Source organism: Archocentrus centrarchus, chromosome 22, assembly GCF_007364275.1.
Source record: "Archocentrus centrarchus isolate MPI-CPG fArcCen1 chromosome 22, fArcCen1, whole genome shotgun sequence".
NCBI lineage: Eukaryota > Metazoa > Chordata > Actinopteri > Cichliformes > Cichlidae > Archocentrus > Archocentrus centrarchus.
The window spans coordinates 27,779,939-27,798,624 of record NC_044367.1 but is presented as its reverse complement, the minus strand read 5'-3'; the positions used below and the strand labels follow the sequence as shown (position 1 = coordinate 27,798,624).

Here is an 18,686-nt window from a genome sequence, read left to right as displayed (position 1 = left end):
CTGAGAAAAGGTTTGGGAACACACGGGAATTACTGGTGTTTCTACACTGGTCGCTCAGAAACACAGATCTTTCTTCAGGAACTTGTTCATCCTTCTCAGGATTCTCCTCCTCCTTCATGATGATGATGATGTTGTTACTATCATATACACCCGCATGTTTTGGACTGCTTCAGCAGCCTTTTCCATCTCTGTTCTTCCTCTAAGTTGTTGTCATTGAAGCATAAGTTGGCAGCAGCCGCTCATTTTTGAGGGGCAGACTAACTAACCACACTTTACATCCTCCTCCTGTGGAGGAGCACCTCTACAGCCGACACTGCCCATCTCAAAACTGACTCAAGTAGCTGTTGGAGAACTCATTAGCATAGAGGTTCCCTTCATTTTTCCAGGCTGCACTGAGAATGATTAGTGTGTTCAATAAAGACATAAAAACTGCAGCTGTTTGTGTTATTAGTTTAGTCACTTTTTAACTACAGATGTCACCATACTTAAAGTTGTACAGCAGTTTCCTGGATGTATTTTGTCCCATTCACGCTCTGCTGCTGTCACTCAGGTGCATTGCTGTGTGCAGCCTGGGCCTGTGGGTGTGTGAGGAGCTAATGCAAAAGAACATTCACCACCAGGTTAAAGATGCCATCAATGTTTTGGGAGTGACACTAAAGGTGAGTGAACCTCTGCGCTTGTGCATTTGCGTCTTACATGTAAGAAAAGCTTTAAATCTCTCACATCGTGGGCTGCGTTTGCATCTGAAAACCTCTGAACCGAGCACGGATGAGCCGGCTGTCGAGTCGTGCTGGAAGCTATTTTTTTCCTTTTAGCGTACGAACCTTAGATTGTTTAGCTCAGACTAAAACGACAGTTGACGACATAAAAGGACTGCAGAACAATTTCAACGCAGACAAAAGTGTGAGAATAAAATGTGACTCGTGGGTATATTTTCAAACAGGCCTCTTTTCTCTCTAAGTGAAGAGATGCAGAGAAGCAGTGCGGGCTATATGTGTAGTTTTTTCTTTCTTTTTTAAATTTAGTTTGGGTTTTTTTTCCTCATCTCATGGGAAAGGGTTTGGGGCGGTGGCGTAATTTCCAGGCTGCTCACTCTCAGTAGATGTGGGCCAATTTAAGCAGCTACATCTCCCAGCTTCCTGCTCGAGCAAAGCCCCCACCCATCCCCTCACCCCTGTCTCTAATGGAGCAGTAATCACTCCCCTGTACAACTTGACACACAGACTCAGCCAGCCCCAAAATAGAGGGTATAGGCTGGGTGGGGGATCTAGGGGGAAGAGTGGCACTGAGAGTCTCTTTTCTAAAAGCAGGTGCTGAACTCTCAGGGCCCCTTTTTGTGTTTGGCCATTTCTGCACTCCCCACATTGTCTGCCCTTGTTACATGTTGAGAGGCATTCAGCTGGAAGAAATAGGAAATTCTATTTCTCCACAAAGAATTTCAAATCACTGAAGAAATCCACATTTGAAAGAAAATTGTCAACAGCTCAATTCTTTCCTTCAATGAGTCTGAGGAAAATGAACCATGGTTTGAAGTGAAATGAAATTATGCTGATTATCTGCACAGTAAGTGCAAAACTAAATTTAAGGAAAATTACGCAAAATTTTGACAGTCACTGTGTCCCTAAACTTTTTTTTTTTCTTTTCACCGTCTTTAATCAGCAGTGTGCCTCTGCTGTTTTAGAAATTAGGTGATACGAATGCAGCAACAGATTTTACGCGCTGGAAAAAAAATGCATTTAAAAATCTTAAAAGCGGTGATTTTGCAAATAATTAATGTTCTCATGAGGATCACGCATCACATCCAAAGCACCTATGTGGCTCTAGAATCTGAACAAATCAGCCATTGAGTTTCTAAGTTGGTGTCTGCCCGACTACCAGCCCCCACTGATGTTAATGCATCTGCACAGTTTAAAAAAGTAACATTGTGATAAAATATGCTGTTCTTTCCTTTCTTTTCCTACAACGTGTAGATTGAAAATGCATCATTGGTCAGAAAAAGGTTGAAGATGAACAGAAAAAAAAGGAGACTTTGTTCTCTTCAACTTTGTCTTTAAGAAGCACAAAATAAAAACATCATTATCAGTGAAACAGGCTCATCTTAATAACCAACAGAGGATCCAGAAGTCCTGAGATCATATTTCTATTTTACATCCTGAGTTTTTGAGCTTGACTCTTAAACTTCTTGCAACACCTGATGACCCGTGTCGTACCAGCGTGATCTGACAATGTTCCAAAGAGCTTCCTATGGCGTCAGGAAAGCTTGTTCAGCTGGGCTGAGATCGTTGATGCTGGAGGAAATCTGACAGTCAGCACTTCTGTCTTCTTTGGTCTTCAAGTAGTTCTTGCACAGCTCTGAGGTGTGCTTGGGCTCATTATCCCGTGATGACGGCGGGTGGAGCGTGTCTCTGAAGAATCGAGCGGTGTTGTGTCCAACTCGAGGAGTCAGAATACTCCCAGACTTGAATAAATCACCATCACCTCGCACTTAAACGCTGCTTTTCTCTCCCGCCTGTTCTGCTTAGATGTTACTGCCATAAAGTTCAGAGATGGAGTCGTCTGTAATCAGCTGTGAAATGCTGGCATGTCTTAGCCCACCCCAAGTATTTGGCCTCGTTTCCCCTCCTGAAAAGTAGTTTGCTGACCACTGACTTTACTCCTCGAAGGTGATGGAGCTTTTGCAGTTGCGGCTCCAAAATTATGGAATGATTTGCTGTTGCACGTCAGACCTTCACTTACCGTTCTTAAAGCTGATGTGGTACTTCTGTCAGTACTGTTGCTGCTCGGACTGTTAAATTCTTTATTCAGAGGTTGGATATAACTGATCCAGGTTCCTTAGTGTTTCAGAGGTCATTGCCCCCAGAGAAGTCTTCAGTACACTGAAAGAAACCCTCTTAGACACTGACGCTCGCCTGCGCCTGGTGCCACTACAGTGCTGTTTAATTCTGCTGGAAGGCACCGTGATTATTTAAGTGTGGATGCATTTCCTCTTCACTGTTAAGTTCTTCCCATTTTTTCCTTTCCTGTCCAGTTTGGGAACAAAGCAGTGGCTCAGGTAGCCTGTGACGTCTTTCAGCTGCTCATCTCCCACTGGGAGCATCTCCAGAGGCTGGAGCCCACTTTCCCAAAGAAAATTATTGAGGTAAATATACAAGCACACGCACACATGCTGAAGATGCCCGTAACCTGTTTGAACATGTTTCTAATAATGTAAGAAATTCCTATAAAATCACTCGTAGCTTTTAAATGCAAACATTACATGAAGTGTCACTGATTCATGTGGACACTCCACATCCTGTGGTTTCATCTCCATTTTAGCTCACAGCCCTGATGAATAGGAGTGTGTCATGCAATTATCTTTCTCCTTGTTTTGTCCCAATACAGATCTTTGTGGCCACAATAGCCTTTTTGTTGCCGAGCGCAGAGCACTCAGCAGTGGAGGCAGACAAAAAGGTACATTTTGGAAAGGAGGGGACATGAAATGGCTGAGATCTAAAGGCCCTTGATCCATCATGTTGGAATGGTGCATTTGCAGAGGAATGTTTCTCCTGAAGTGATTTGTTTTCTCCTCGACCTCGTTCTCTGCTGTGTTCTGACCTGTTACCTGCTGCCATGCTGTCTTTTTTTTTTTTTTTTTCTTTGCTGCTTTATTAATGTTACATTTTTTGATTTGATTTCTTCTGACTGAATTAAACGAGGAACTTGTCTCACTTCTCACAGTTGATGGTGTCACTGCTGCTTTGCCTCTTGGACTGGTGCATGGCAGTCCCCTTGAGTCTGCTGCTTGATCCGATCACCATGCCTTCGCTGGAAGGGCAGACGGCCCACAAGGCCCCGCTACTGGACTACATCTACAGGGTGGGTATCATCAGTGGCAGCTGAGAGCTTAAGGTGCAACATTCTGCAGCAGCCTGGAGTAGAGCCACTTTTTACTGATTTATTTTCATGGTCTTTGCCCGCAGACACAGCAACTTAAGCTTTGACATCTCCACCCCCACCCGACCACATGGGCTAGCCACTTTAATTAGCCTCATCTCCACCCTGACCCTGTGACTATGCATCATTTAACATTATTGTAGCACAAGGGCATAGAAGTGCCCACCATGACTGGCATGTAGCATATGTAGGAAACCCTGACAGCCTTTAGGAAATTTCAGTAGCATTTGTTTCAAGCGTGCAAAATATTTCGTATTGATCTGCTCCTCTGTTTTTTGTACCTCAAACTCTTTATTTTATGGGCTGACCCTGAGGATGAGGGCCAAGTTTCAGGCCCAAATGAATGAGGTATTATTCATTCCCTCCTGCCTGGGCAGATGCGGTCAACGGCAGATCTTTGAAAGGATGTCACCCCTGATAAGAAATGGTCCAATTATTCAAACGGGACCCTTTGTCCACTTGATAAGCTCAGGCTATAAATGCTTGTCCTGGAGATTTTGAATTGAATATGTCTTAATATGAGAGAGACGGCAGCTGCTACGTACGCTAAGACAATTAGGCATGATTGGTTGTCTGTCAGTGCACAAAAGGCACGGTCCCTGCAGGTTTCATTCAAGGTGTGACGATATTAATGTGATATCAACGCTGAAATCTATATGTTTCCACTGTCATGTTGGCTGCTAATTATTCTGTATACCAAGCAGAGAATAGAAAACATCCCCTCTTTATTCCATCACTGACCACGCTCCCTGATGAGTCGTTTCATGCCTCATCTTCCTTTAATTAAAATTTTGTATTTATCGCCCTTGTGACCAATTTTAGTGACTAAAATGACCAGGAGGGGGGGGTCGTTTTGTATTTTTATATATATTTATATTATTTCCTGTATCTATGGCAGATTAAGTGTTCTAATGTATTTAATTATGTGAATTATTTTTATGCAGAACGGTTGTGTAAGCCTCAAGGCTTCTGCAGCAGTAAATCTAGCTGCTCTAGGTCTGTTAGCCATGCTTCACTGCAGAGTATTGCAATGTAGTGAAGTGAAAAATTACAATAATAATAATTAAAAAAAAAAACTTTCCATTATCTCGTGCACAAGAATGGAAACAAACTGTTAAAAGTTGTAGAAGTTCAGGGTAAGAAACTTTTTTTTTTTTTTTTTTTTTTTTTTTGGAAAATATCACAACAGCGACTGGAGCCATAAATGACTCCAATTGGCCCCTAAAACCTGTTCTTTGCCCACCAATCAAACACAAGCAGAGTCCATGTTTACAGCTAATGAATGGCTAATGGCTGCCATGCATCCTGGGATGCAGACAGGAGTGAAAAAAGTTGATATGATTAACTAACAGCGAGCTCATAGCTGTAAAAAGCTACATTGCACTAGACCATATTGGTTCACTGGAGATCTGCTCAAGCTTCTCCATCTGCTCCCTCTGCCTGCCTCAGCAGCCAGCTGCACCTCCGTGTGTGTGTGTGTGTGTGTGTGTGTGTGTGTGTGTGTGTGTGTGTGTGAGTGTGAGAGACAGCGAAGATCGGTACATCTGTGTTTTATTATTTGATTTATTTGTGTACATATTGTACTCACATCTCCATACACCATGTGCACTTCTAACTACTGTGTGTTACCTTCCAGGAACTGTTGCTATGCGAATTGCAGTCACTTAGTTGTCAAGCACAGCCACGGTCGTCCCCCCCACCCCCACCCCTTTCTACCTCTCCACAGAGGAAGTTCTTTGGGGCTTTGGTGTAGCAGCTGTTTGGTTCACGTCTTTTCAGCATCAAGCCTCAAATCCCTCCCCCTACGCACCCAGAGGTCTGCTTGGTGGAATCATCCACATACTGTCTACATTGCCCCACACAATACAGTTTCACATGGCAGAGCCAGCGTCTCTCAGCCAAGTGTGAGCCGTGCAAAGGGATTAGCCTTTGCATGGCTTTACCCAAGTTGCTCCACTGAATAAGGGGCACCCTCCTCTACATACATTAGGAATATGTTTTACCCCCTCAAATGTATAACCCTTACCTCTGCTCAGATAATGCATTAAACAGGTGTGTGTACTCAGACATGTATATGTGGCCGAGCATGTGTGTTTGTGGTGGGAGCTGAGCACAAGGATAAAGTCTTAATTAAATCAAACAGTGTAAACCTGTTCAGTGGCTGTAATCAACTGCCCCAGTGCGCCTTATCTAGCACCGCCAACGGATGCTCTGCCATCTGTTATGTAGATCGATACACTCACACATCACAGAAGAAATGGATTAGTGGCTATAAAGACCCCCTTTTCTTCCCTTTTCTCCCTCTCTCCCCTTTTTGCCTTATGATGTAAATGGACCTGCAGCATGTCCGTTCCCATCAGACAGTCCTGTGTATTTTCCTGCCAGAAAACATCATACCAAAAAAAAGGGGTCTTTACAGATTGCTGTTGAAGTTGGTCATCACAGTACTGCAGAAAAACTGCCCATGCATGCTTCATCTTAACATAATGATTAAATTATATTTTTACTGCTTTGCTCTGGGTCCTCAGGTGCTGCACTGCTGCGTGGCCGGCTCCAACCTGCACACCCAGCAGAGCCACTATCTCCTCACTCTGTCAGACTTGCCCAGTGACTATGACCTCATGCTGGGTCAGGTTAAGAGCTTTGAGCCACCCCCCTCACAGACAACCACCACAGACTTTGGCAACTTACTCACTGTAGCTGAAGGTAAGGACACATGACAGGGGTGCATCTGAATGTGTTTTGATTGCACTGCATAAAAAGGTGATTTAGTGTTTGTTGTTTAGTATGTGTTGGCATGTACAGAGAGCTGTGTAGAAGGGTTAAAAACCAGCACCTGCTTGTTGCTTCCAGCTGATGTATTCATGCTTTGACATGCTGCTTTCAGCTCTATACTATAGTTCCTAGAATATGGAGCCGAACACTCTACCCCACCCTCCCACCCCCACAAAAAAAATCATCCAAAACAGGTTACAGGTAAAAGCAAACTCTAAGTAGGCCATCCATTTGGAGGCTCTCCATTAAATGTCAATATCTTATTAAAAGTATGAAAGGGAAATCAAGCATCACAGGGAATGGAATGTTCACATTAGTACTCAGCCCTAAGAGAAGACCCATTATGGGGTTTAGATTTTTAAAAAAATCTCTTTTTTTGTGACCTTGTGATTCCATTAGGCAATATATTCCTCTTTTCCTCGTGTCCTCAACTTCTAAAAAGTCCTCGAAGCCCAAATACACAGTGCGAACGTTTGCTGAAACAACGTAAGAAATCCAAACAGAAGATTTTGTCTGGAAAATTTCATCACACCTCTGCTTTCTCTTTCTCCTTTTTTTTTTTTTTTTCTTTTTTGTGCACAGCTGCACAGTCTTGGTTGAAATAACAAAACACTATCAAAAGGGCAAACCAAAGAGTGCCGGCCTAGTTATATTCATGCCCTCAACCTCATATTGATCAAGTCACATCAAAGGGCCAGTGCATCTCTAATGCAGCTTGGCCTGCTTTCTAAAGAGCTTTCTCCACTTTGATGGGGGATGATGGTATTGATAGCACTGTCACAATGCAAGAGTGCATCTTGTTGTTTTTCCCACATCACTGCAGGATAAAGCACGGCATGCCTTTCACTTGGGAGAAAAACCTGTACATTTACATAAATGCAATCTGCAAAGTACGATTCTATTCAGCAGTCTGCAAAGATGGTGGTTCTCATTAGCACTTGGCCAGTCTCAATGCTTATCCATTGTAAGAAGACTCAATGGGCTTTTCAAAGTTGTCTCATATGATTAGATGTTACCTACTTAGAGGTTTGCTGGCTAAGCTATTGTGAGAAATGAATAAAGTAGCCCTAATAGTAATCATGAATCAGATTTGGTTTTGTGCAAAAAGAGCTAATGAAGAGGGTAGCATGTCGACACACAAACGTGGAGCTACATTGAACATATTATAAAAGGTTGCCCTGTGAGCAACTCTGTTCTACACCCATTGGTAATTTTTACTATTGATCATGTGTTTTACTTTTGTACTTGAATTTTTCATCAGAGATGGTCACAGTGTTTCTATACTCCAACCCTTATTCTCCCACCAGAAACGCGTCGGCGAATCATGGAGCTGATACCACTGACGGCGCGGATGGTCATGACACACCTGGTGAACCATTTGGGCCATCATCCGCTGAGCGGTGGGCCCGCCCTTCTCCACAGCCTAGTGAGCGAAAATCACGACAACCTGTACGTGGAGTCATCGGAGCTGTCCTCTGAGGTCTTTAAAAGCCCCAACCTGCAGCTTTTTGTCTTCAACGACAGCACGCTGGTGTCCTACCTACAGATCCCCGCTGAGACGCCCACTGTTGGACAGCCTCTTCACACTTCCTCTCAAGTGCGCGTCATTGTCCGCGACATCTCGGGCAAATACTCGTGGGATGGTGCAATCCTCTACTGCACCACGAATGAAGACTTAGATGTGGGGGCTTTTAAACCCGTTGACCCTTCCCTTTCTGCAACCACGACAGTCAACCCCAGCAGGAACCCACCCCCCTCTCCAGTAACAGCACCACACAAAAGTCATTGCTCCATCTCAGATTGCCTCTCTAACTCTTGTGAGGACGATGAGTTTGACGTTCTCGATAAGCTTTTGGAGGACCTCGGACACAGCAGCCCAGAATGTCTTCCCCAGCCACGACTTAAGCTTAACCAGCCGGCCCTGTCGCCCCATGGCATGAACCTCGAGCAAGAGAACGCCATCCTGGAAGCCATTCATCGTCAGGCTCAGCAGGAGGACGAGCAAGTGAGAAGGTGGGAGGCTGATGTAAGCTTTCAGGCTGCCTGCCAGAGGGAACCATCCCACCAGGAACCAAAAGCTCCTTTTTACTTCTGCCGGCTGCTGCTTAATGATCTTGGCATGAACTCTTGGGATCGCAGGTATTACAGACAGAAATGGATGAAATTTAAATTTGTTAGTCTGGTCTTTACTGAAACAAATGGAAGAAAGTGGGATTATATGAATTCAGGGATCTGTTACCTATAAAAGTGGTTCTTCATCATGTAGTCTAAAAACAATACATTAAATGCAGCCAATCAGAGGCAAAGAACAAGACACATCATTAAGTCTGACACCCAGTCGGTTTCTTCATCTTCAAAGTAACTCAGCTGTTGGCTTGTTACTCAAAGAGAGGGAGAGTGATTTTTAAAGGCACATTGGAGTCCGCAGCGTCTTAATCCCCTCTCCACAGGATAAAAGTGCCCAGCTGTTTTCACTAAGGTCTACCTTGCAGAGCCTCATCTTTGCTGTGCTACCCCGTAAATTAAAAGCTTACACCTCTTAATGGTGATGGTGTAACATGTATACAACAAGAGGAGATGGAGGCTTACACCTGTGCCTTTTTTTTTTCTTTTTTTTGGGGGGGGTTATCAAATCTGCAAAACAAAACTTTGATTTAACACTTTTTTTTTTTTTTGGTCATAATTTAAGCCACTGATGGTAATGTTTGTTTTTAGATTAAAAGTATCATTTCTGATCTAATCTCGACTGCTTCTGTTCAACAGGAAAAGCTTCCATTTGCTGAAGAAAAACTCTAAACTCTTACGGGAACTGAAGAACTTGGACTCGAGGCAGTGGTAAAGTTCACTCGGGAGTTTTGTGTCATCGTGTGTGCTCTAAAAATAGATTTGTGTGGGATGCATGTACACGCAGTACTGTCTGTATTTAGTATTTTTGCTCATCGTCACTGCAGCTCACTCACAAATCTGCTTCTACATGAATAAATTTAACTCCTCAGAGGTCCTATAAGCGCTACAGTTTTTCATGACGGGAGGATATGCTCCCTCCTCCATAAATTTCCTAATCTATGCCAACTCCTGCTGAGCACAGCCCTGGAAGTCTCTCTCGATTACTTTTGCTGTCCTGTTCTTACCGTGTCTCTCGTAGTCCAATCAATAAGCACTCTACACATTGCTAATGACAGGAGCTTATTAAAGAGTGCCCTCAGGAGCGGACCTTTTTCTCCCAAATGGCTAGACTTGGTTGGGCAATAACAACCTGTGCAGAAGCATGCAAAGTGCCCTAAATGTACCCCAGCACAATGTACTGCCATGGCAACAGGGAAAGTGGTGGGGGGGGGGGGCTTTGCTGCCATTCTTTTTTTTTTTTTTTTCTAAATCATGTTAAAGCTGGTGAAGAGATGGCAGATGAGTTTTGCAGATAAACAGTTTTTTTTTTTTTTTTTTTTTATTCTCATTCTGTTCTTGAGATTTTATTCAACAACTTAATTACCCAATTTACCTTGATTAACAAGGCGTAGTCCGAGCGGTTCATCCAGAGTGGCTCAGGTAGTGAAAGGCTTTTGTCTTCCACTTGTTAAATTGGCTGCAGTGTAGTTTTTCTTCTTTTAATGTTGGATGCTGTTTTTTGTCCCGTAGTCGAGAGACGCACAAGATTGCCGTGTTCTACATCGGAGAAGGCCAAGAAGACAAGTGCTCCATTTTGTCTAACAGTGCAGGAAGCCAGGCCTATGAAGACTTTGTGTCTGGGCTGGGATGGGAGGTGCGAACCACACATTTAAATCAAATCTTTCTATTCATAGTTGCACACAGTTGTACAGCTGCACTCAGAGCAGAGTAACTTGTATATTTCAGGTGGACCTGGCCACACACTGTGGCTTTATGGGTGGACTCCAGAGGAATGGCAGCACTGGTCTAACAGCTCCTTATTATGCTACCTCCACTGTGGAAGTCGTATTTCACGTCTCAACACGTATGCCATCGAATTCTGATGACTGCCTCACCAAAAAGGTAAAAAGTTCAGTTTGTGTTTATACTCTTAAAAAAAAATAAAACAAAAAAAAACCTGTTTTGATACATATCGATTATTCCCACATCTGGATCATCGGTCCTATATTGAATTACTTGCACACCTTAAGTTCTAAGTGTGTTAGAAAAAGGAGAATGTACTGCAGTGAAATGGCTACACAGCCATGCCTGCCCAGAGCAGTATGTTGTTGCAGCCTTCAGCTCTGTGTTAAGCTGTGATCAGGAGGTGTGACTCCAGAGTGTGGGCATTGATTAGTGACCCTGGCCAGGAAGGCCTGAGGAGTAGAGAATCGCAGGCGCGTGAGTGAAGAGAGGGCATGTGCTGCTGCGGTAATGACTATGATTCTGCTAGCCCCTGCCCCCCTCCCTGTGTGCTGTGACCAGGGCCCGGATTCAGCCATTAGCTCTCCCTGCTAGGGCAGGCGCCGGCCGGATGCCGGCAGGATCCTTTTATCCAATTCCTGCTGCCGCCACAGGAGCGATCGATTTGGTTCTGCAGTGGGATTCTGAGCTGTAGTGCAGCAGTAGCAGTTAGCAGAAAGAAATGAGCCGCAAGGCCCCTGCCCGTGCTGCCAATCTTCTCATACAGGACCCTGCTGAGGAGGGAAATTCATCAGGCTCTCCTCATATCCAACCACACTCTAGCCCTCAACAGACATCCCCCTCTCCATTTCACAAATAATCGCCTACTCATTCCAAACCCATCCTGGACCTGTGTTTAGTGGCCACAAAAATTAGTCTGAGGAAAGATTTTGTCTTGGTTTGTCCAGAGTGTGGCGCTGGAGGGGTGGCCATCCCCAAAGCAAAGTGTCCTGCAGCTCCGCTCCCATTCACTTTCAACAGGAACTTCTGTAATTGCTCCCGCTCACCTTCCACAGATCTCTACACCAGCCACAGGTCCAAGAGAAATTGGCAGGCTGGCTGCACGCTCGGATGTTTCAGAAAAAGATGGGAGAGTAAAGAGAAGAGAAAGTGGTATGAAAAAATTGGCATGAGAAACAGGCTTTGTCTGTGTCTAAGTATGATGTTTCTCTGTCAATTTAAAAATAACACTTTTAGTCCAGCAGTCACCCACTTTACTTGCTGTAACCATAGAGGCATACTGTAGGGGAGAGATGGATGGGGTAGCTCTTGCTGAGTAGATTGCCTGTTTGAAGCTGATGGAAGGGCGGGGGGGGGCTAAATCCAAAAGAAAAGAGGGGAAAACCATGAATTCCTCAATCCAATTGTGGATTTTAAGGCACTGCAGGCTGCAGCAGTAGCAGCTGGCTTCAGTAATGCATTTATAGAAATGACCTGCAGGGTGAGGGTCAGGCCGTGTGTGTGTGTGTGTGTGTGTGTGTGTGTGTGTGTGTGTGTGTGTGTGTGTGTGTGTGTGTGTGCGTGTGTGTGAAAGAGAGGGAGATGGACGGGTGCCTGAGCCATCCCAGTTACCCTCGGGCGCTACATCTTAACCATGTTGCTGCAGGTTGTTTTCATTAGGATTCTCTGTCCTCTGGGCCCTTTGGTTGGCTCTTTCCATGTGTGTGAACCCCACTGGCTGGGTGGAAGGTCAAAATGGGCTAATTGGACAAGAGCCTTTGACTTGAATCACATTTTATTAAAGAAGTCTCAAACATTTGGATGTGATTAACAAGGGGATAAATGGATTGGTGCAGAAGATGACTGACTAGAGCATAAGTATCCTTATTAAACTTGTCATTCAGCTAATCCAAATGCTAATATCTTAACCCAAATTAACATCCCACTGTTGATCGTCTGCAGCAAATGCATATTCAACATTTTCTCTGAAATTGTCCCAGTGACTGACCTGGCTGGTACCTGCTGATCCTTGGACAGACAGACTGAACTGGCGAGCTCCAGTAATCAGCATGCCGTGGATTTGTTTAAGATTAGCGTATTACCATAATTAAGGGCTTATAATAGAATGTGCTAATTGCATTTTTGGTGGCGAGGGCATGTTTCTTAATGGCTCATTAGGCCAACAGTACATTGGCAGATGTTTTCTTCTGAGTAGAGGCTCACTTTTCAGTGTCCATGATACTCTGGAAAATGTAAGGACTGCTTGATTCAACATCACTGGACCAGCAGCTAATAAACGATCTACACTTGTCAGAGAATGTAATGTTGTTTCCATCTATTTTACTTTGAGAAAAAAAAGGTAAACAGCTTGCCGCTTTTCAAACTAGCATCAGTCAATTTCCTGTCATTTAAGCAAATCTTCTTGTCCTGCCCAGTTTCATTTATGGTTGTGAACAGAGTGGAAATGGGAAGCAATTTAACCTCTGATGGGGTAGGTTAATTGGATTTGAATTATTTGGTTTTAAAATGCTCAATTTTGTCCATTTTATGTTTGCTATTTGAATTTGTAATGAAAAAGCTATAAAAAGAGACTAAACCAGAGCCAGGCCACAATTAAGGCCATTGTTTTCATGCAAAGTTTGAGATTTGGCTGTAAACGGTCACCTGCTGCACAGGAAACCTCTACTCCTAAGATGCACTAGAATATAATATTTATCAGGCGTCCTCTTCCACAAATCTTTAAAACCTGCTCAATCTTCTGGAGGTGATGTGGGGTTTAAGTGCAGACTGGATAAAAGCCAGTGAGAAGCCCTAGTTCCTCTAAATCTGTGTTCCTGTCATCATCCACAAAGCAGTGAAAATTACATGCGCTTGCTAAGCTGTTGATTAGACTAATTTTGTTTGTTTGGCAGCTGCGTCACCTGGGAAATGATGAGGTGCACATAGTGTGGTCTGAGCACACCAGGGACTACCGGCGCGGCATCATCCCGACTGACTTTGGAGATGTGCTGATAGTCATCTACCCAATGAAGAACCACATGTATTTCATCCAGATCATGAAGAAACCGCAGGTTTGCGCTCATTATTATTATTATTATTATTATTATTATTATTATTATTATAATATTGCAGATATTTAGAATTTTAGAGGAGAAAAATCACAGGTGGAATAATGATTTAGTGGAGGTCCTGCTTTCATGCCTGCAGGTTCACTGTCGTGTATTAAGGGCACCTAAACAAAGTGAGCCATTGTTAATTCGACCTGTGCTTTTCCTACTGCAACAAGTCAGCATACAGCATGGCACTGCATTAATTTCCTGTCTCCGTTCATTAGATAAATAGACTCCTGTCCTTCCATTCTGTTCAGACTTTGCTCTGAATTTCATAGGTTCTTCCCCTTGTTGTGGTTTCTGTCTGACGGCTCTCAGGTCTCTCAGCTCCAGCAGTGCATTATTACCCACACTGTGGGTATGTGCTCTCAGAGATGGTTACTGCCCTTTGTTGGCTAGCTTTCATCTTGTTTACTCCATAGTGCTGCACTCGATGTGTGGCCTCCTGAAATTACTTCATCCAAGATGGATTCAGATGTTCAGATACATCCACACTACTTCTTTCTATGTGAACATTAAAATCCATAGTATAAAATACTTGGTGTTTTAATTTCTCACTGTTAAAGCACTGTTATGTTTAGTTCTGTGTTTCTAGTAAGTTAACTGAGAGCAATAACTGAGAATTAGATCAGCCCAACAGCCTCAGAGGACCCGATTTCATCTTTTTTGAATTTCATAATTCAAGAAACCTACACTAGTAGATAAGTAGCATATAGCAGAACACTTCGATCCATACATCCCTTCAGTGCTATCTGCCTGTGTTCGTGGAGGGCCTGGAGCTGATCCCAGGTGGAATCTGAAAACAGCAAAACACCGTTTGTGTCGGGAGTTTTCATTTCAGCATTTCTCTCAGGGAACTATGATGCATGAGTAGGAATTAAGTTGAAATACTACGATGGTTAAAGATCATCACTTAAACTTATAAAATACATCGTATAGCCAAAAGTGTTCACTCACCACCCAGATCACTGAATCCAGGTGTTCCAGTCACTTCCACAGGTGTATAAACCAGCACCTAGGCATGCAGACTGCTTCTACAAACATCAGTGAAAGAATGGGTCGCTCTCAGGAGCTCAGTGAGTTCCAGCGTGGTACCGTGATAGGATGATACCTGTGCAACAAGTCCAGTCACTACTAAATATTCCACAGTCAGCTGTTAGTGAGATTATAACTAAGTGGTAGGCCATGTAAAATCACAGAACGGGGTCAGAGGATGCTGAGGGTCATAGTGCACAGAGGTCACCAACTTTCTGCAGAGTCAATCACTACAGACCTACAGATACCAAGACATTTGGGACAATTTGATGCTCCCAACTCTGTGGGAACAGTTTGGGGATGGCCCCTTCCTGTTCCAACATGACTGCACACCAGTGCACAAAGCAGCTCCATAAAGACATGGATGAGCCAGTTTGGTGTGGAAGAACTTGACTGGCCTGCACAGAGTCCTGATTGGTTTGTATCATTGCTCTTTAAAATATTTTATTGTTTCATTTGACTGGTCAACTGCCAAGTTGAAGACAGCAGGGCCTTTTGGAAAGACTTTGACATTCACATCAACTTCCAGGTCAATGGTTATTGAGCTTCAGTGATTAAGGGTCCCCCTCCAGTGTGTGTATACCCACACACACTCGCACTATTCTTAAAATTCATTCTGCCCTTTTGTATTAAATAGCTCAATATGATGACATTGTATAGTATTGATTGTCATTTTAATTTCATTTGCCTAACATTGATTCGCATAAGATATGTGCAGTTGTCATGCAGAGTTAGTCAAAATCCAATTTCAGCTTGAACCCTTCCTCTGAGCAGATGGAGGATCTGTTAAAAGAACAAAAAGATTTTTAATTAACCTCTCTTAAAGACTTACATATGCAGTAACAGGATCCTGACTCTAATTTGCATCTGTGTGTTTTATTGTCTACTTTTCTCATTTCTTTTTTTTTTTCTTCCTCAGGTTCCCTTCTTTGGGCCTCTATTTAATGGCGCCATCGTCACTGGGACGCTGCTGCCAAGCTTAGTACGAGCTACCTGTATCAATGCCAGCAGAGCTGTCAAGTCCCGGCTGACTCTCTACCAGAGCTTGTATCCTTTATTCCTCAAGGCTTCTGCTTTATTTGGCCTCCCATTCAGGTACAGCTCCTCTGGAGTGGAGTTACTCAGACAGCTGAGATTGTTCAGTGTATTAGCACAGATTCAGAAATTTTTCTATGACTACATTAGATGTAAATAAAACACCACTGAGCTTAAATTTCCAGCGTGACAAGCCACTGCATTTCAGTGAATTCACTGGGACATGTGGTGTGCTTTTCATGTTAGCCAAAGTACACAGCTGAGTGCAGACACTGATCTTTATGAGCTACCTGATTTACATACAACTATTAGGCCGGGGCTGTTTCACAGCCTGGAGCAACATGGGAGGTTGTGGGGCTGTTTTGGGTAGGAGAACAGATAATGTGTCATCATCTATCACTACCGTTTTATGGTGGACGAGAAGAGCCAAAATAAAAGCATCATCAACAAATGCATGCAAGTGTGCGCGCACGCACACACACACACACAGCTCTCATCCCTACATGCATCCATCCAACTGTGTGCCGTTAAGAGCCTGACTCCAGCTGTAGTTGTCAGTTGGTTTAAAGAGAGTGTAATTACCAGTGGAGATGAATTAGCATGTGAATACCAGCAGCACAGAGCTGGGGGGTGGTGGTGGTGAGATGGGGGCAGAGTTGGGATGGCCCCTGGAGGGGGAAACCTGATCTCCCCTAACGTCCCGCGCCTCCTCGGACGGTGTGTACGGCACCGCCTCACCAGAACCACGCTGCCCCTCTGCCGGTTGCCATAGAAACCTCTCCCAAGGAGCTTTAAATTGGATGAAGACTTAAATTTGAAGATTTATGCGTGTTTCAGAACTTGTGTTCAAACTCAATGTGCGATACTCATTCACAACAAAGGCTTTTGGTCCTTAATTATACTGCACCGCTCGCTGTGTAGGGTGTGTGTAAGTATGTCTGTCTGTATGCATTTCACAGTGCATCACACCCCCCCCCCCCCCCCCCCCCCCCCCCCCCAAAAAAAAAAAAATATCAGGCCTTGTCTGAGGGTCCCTGGGGGTATCCTGAGTGACAGATGTCTGTTACCCGACGCCAAGTGAATTAGCCCAGTGTGATTCTCAGTGCCAGAGGGGGCCATCCACAAACCTGCCTGGCTCTGGAAGCCTCAGGGACTGGGGAAGCTGAAGGGGCGGGGGACGGTTTTTGGAGAGTGGTGGTGGTGGGTGGGTCTTCAGTAACAGGCCCGTACTGGGACGCTAAAGCCTCACCTGGCATTCCTTAGCAGAGAAGCAGCTCAGCACAAAGGCATGATCTATGAGAGGAGATAAGCGGTGCCTCTGGAGTTCTGGCACTGATAGGCTGCCAGGCCTCGCACACTCCACCAGAGGAGATGAATGGAAGTGCCAGGCAGAGCGCACGGCCAAAACGAGTAGCTGCATGTCTGCCTAGCCAAAGAGCTCGTGAGCACAGAGGCAAAACTAAAAACTAATGAATGTTTGGTGTCGTATGAAAAGTGATAACTCAAGAGTTGATATTTTAAGAGCGTCAGAGCGCCAAATATCCTGCGTGATGCAACATCCTGCAGTGGTTTGAATCCTAAATGAAACCGTCTCGGTTGCCAGGTGGAGTTACTCTTTTAGATGCTTTGATTTTGACATTGGTTTTCGCTGTTATACTTTAGCATTTTTCCCTCTCCAGTCGTTTCAGTTCTTCCATCTTCTCAGGATATTGCAGTCCTTTATCTTTAACAGGTTGGAACAATGACCTGAAACTTTTTTTTTTTTTTTTTTTTTTTCCCCAGGATGTGGGGGGTTTTTGTACAAGATGAAAATCCTCATCCTTAGTTTACCCCTTCACAATGCCTTTACAATTCACAGCCTGCTCTCTGCCTGTGCGGCCACTCTCCAAGGTAATTAGTTGAATATTTCTTCAAAGAGAAGCTATATAACCCCCGTGTGTCCAGATAAAAGGCCAGTATGGCTCTGCAGCCCCCTCTCTCGCTCCGTCACAGGGATCTAGAGGACTCCAGCAGTCTGCCGCAACGCTCACAGAATCTCTCAAGCTAATAGGATTTGATATTGAAAAATGACCACTAGCAACGTTTTCTGAAAACACACACAGATGGGCTACAGGAGTGTTTTTTCAAAAGGATACTACCTCTGTGTAGCTTTGTCTTTCTCCGGTCGTGGCTTTGGCTCTCGTTCGTTTTCTTTCTGTGCGATTTTGTTGCATATGCATTCTCTCCGTGCCATTTATGATTTGTCATTTTCTTCTGCCAGGACACAACCTTGGCCTCTTAGGCATCATATCACAAGCCTCTCACAGACAACTCATAATGTATCATTTATTATTTACATGCCCGGTAGGAAATGCAGCTGCTCTGGCTTTGTGTTCTAAGTGTGTTGTTGGCCCTTCACAGCTGCATTTCAAATACTTAGGACCACAAAATGTTCCGTCTGAAACAACTTTGAATTAAACCACATTTGTTTTTACCGGCTTCCCTGGAATGTAGGTGTTAAGAGAGCGTACCCCCCCCCCCCTCCCCGAAAGATGTAACATAAGCTTGGGGGGGGGGGGGGACATTTAGTGACACACAGACCGAGCCCACCGCTGCATTGGCTTGCTGTCTGGTGCCATTTACTGTATGAGAAAATCCTTCATATTGTCAGTATAGAATAATGTCTTCATCCAGAAGGTGGGATCCATTCCACTCTTCAACAAGCACTTGAGTTTGATGTGCCGTCCGTCAGTCTTTGTGATGGAGGTTTTGTTAAAGCTAAAAACTGCGCGTGTGTATTGGGGCGATGGCAAGTTAGTAATAGGTGAGACAATGAGAAGCTGACCTTGATTCAGAGGCATAGCCTTCCTACTGGACAGAATCAATAGCTTTTGCACACTGCCCTTAGTCCCCATCCTTTGCTCTGACACACAAGTAAACACACACACACACACAGATCCATCTCCAGGCAGCGATCAATAACCATAATCT

At 44.2% G+C, this 18,686-nt stretch overlaps 1 protein-coding gene across 4 annotated transcripts in view; it reads left to right on the top strand.

Annotated features, from left to right (window-relative positions):
- ralgapa2 (Ral GTPase activating protein catalytic subunit alpha 2) overlaps positions 1–18,686 on the top strand; it is a 93,647-nt gene that overhangs the window by 48,087 nt on the left and 26,874 nt on the right. For all 4 annotated transcript variants that reach the window (XM_030718483.1, XM_030718479.1, XM_030718482.1 and 1 more), the window contains 11 exons: positions 551–659; positions 3,029–3,139; positions 3,382–3,450; positions 3,718–3,855; positions 6,462–6,639; positions 8,016–8,847; positions 9,472–9,543; positions 10,345–10,468; positions 10,561–10,716; positions 13,449–13,607; positions 15,601–15,728. In XM_030718483.1, coding sequence (XP_030574343.1) covers positions 551–659; positions 3,029–3,139; positions 3,382–3,450; positions 3,718–3,855; positions 6,462–6,639; positions 8,016–8,847; positions 9,472–9,543; positions 10,345–10,468; positions 10,561–10,716; positions 13,449–13,607; positions 15,601–15,728 — 2,076 coding nt within the window. The remainder of the gene's footprint in view (positions 1–550; positions 660–3,028; positions 3,140–3,381; positions 3,451–3,717; positions 3,856–6,461; positions 6,640–8,015; positions 8,848–9,471; positions 9,544–10,344; positions 10,469–10,560; positions 10,717–13,448; positions 13,608–15,600; positions 15,729–18,686) is intronic.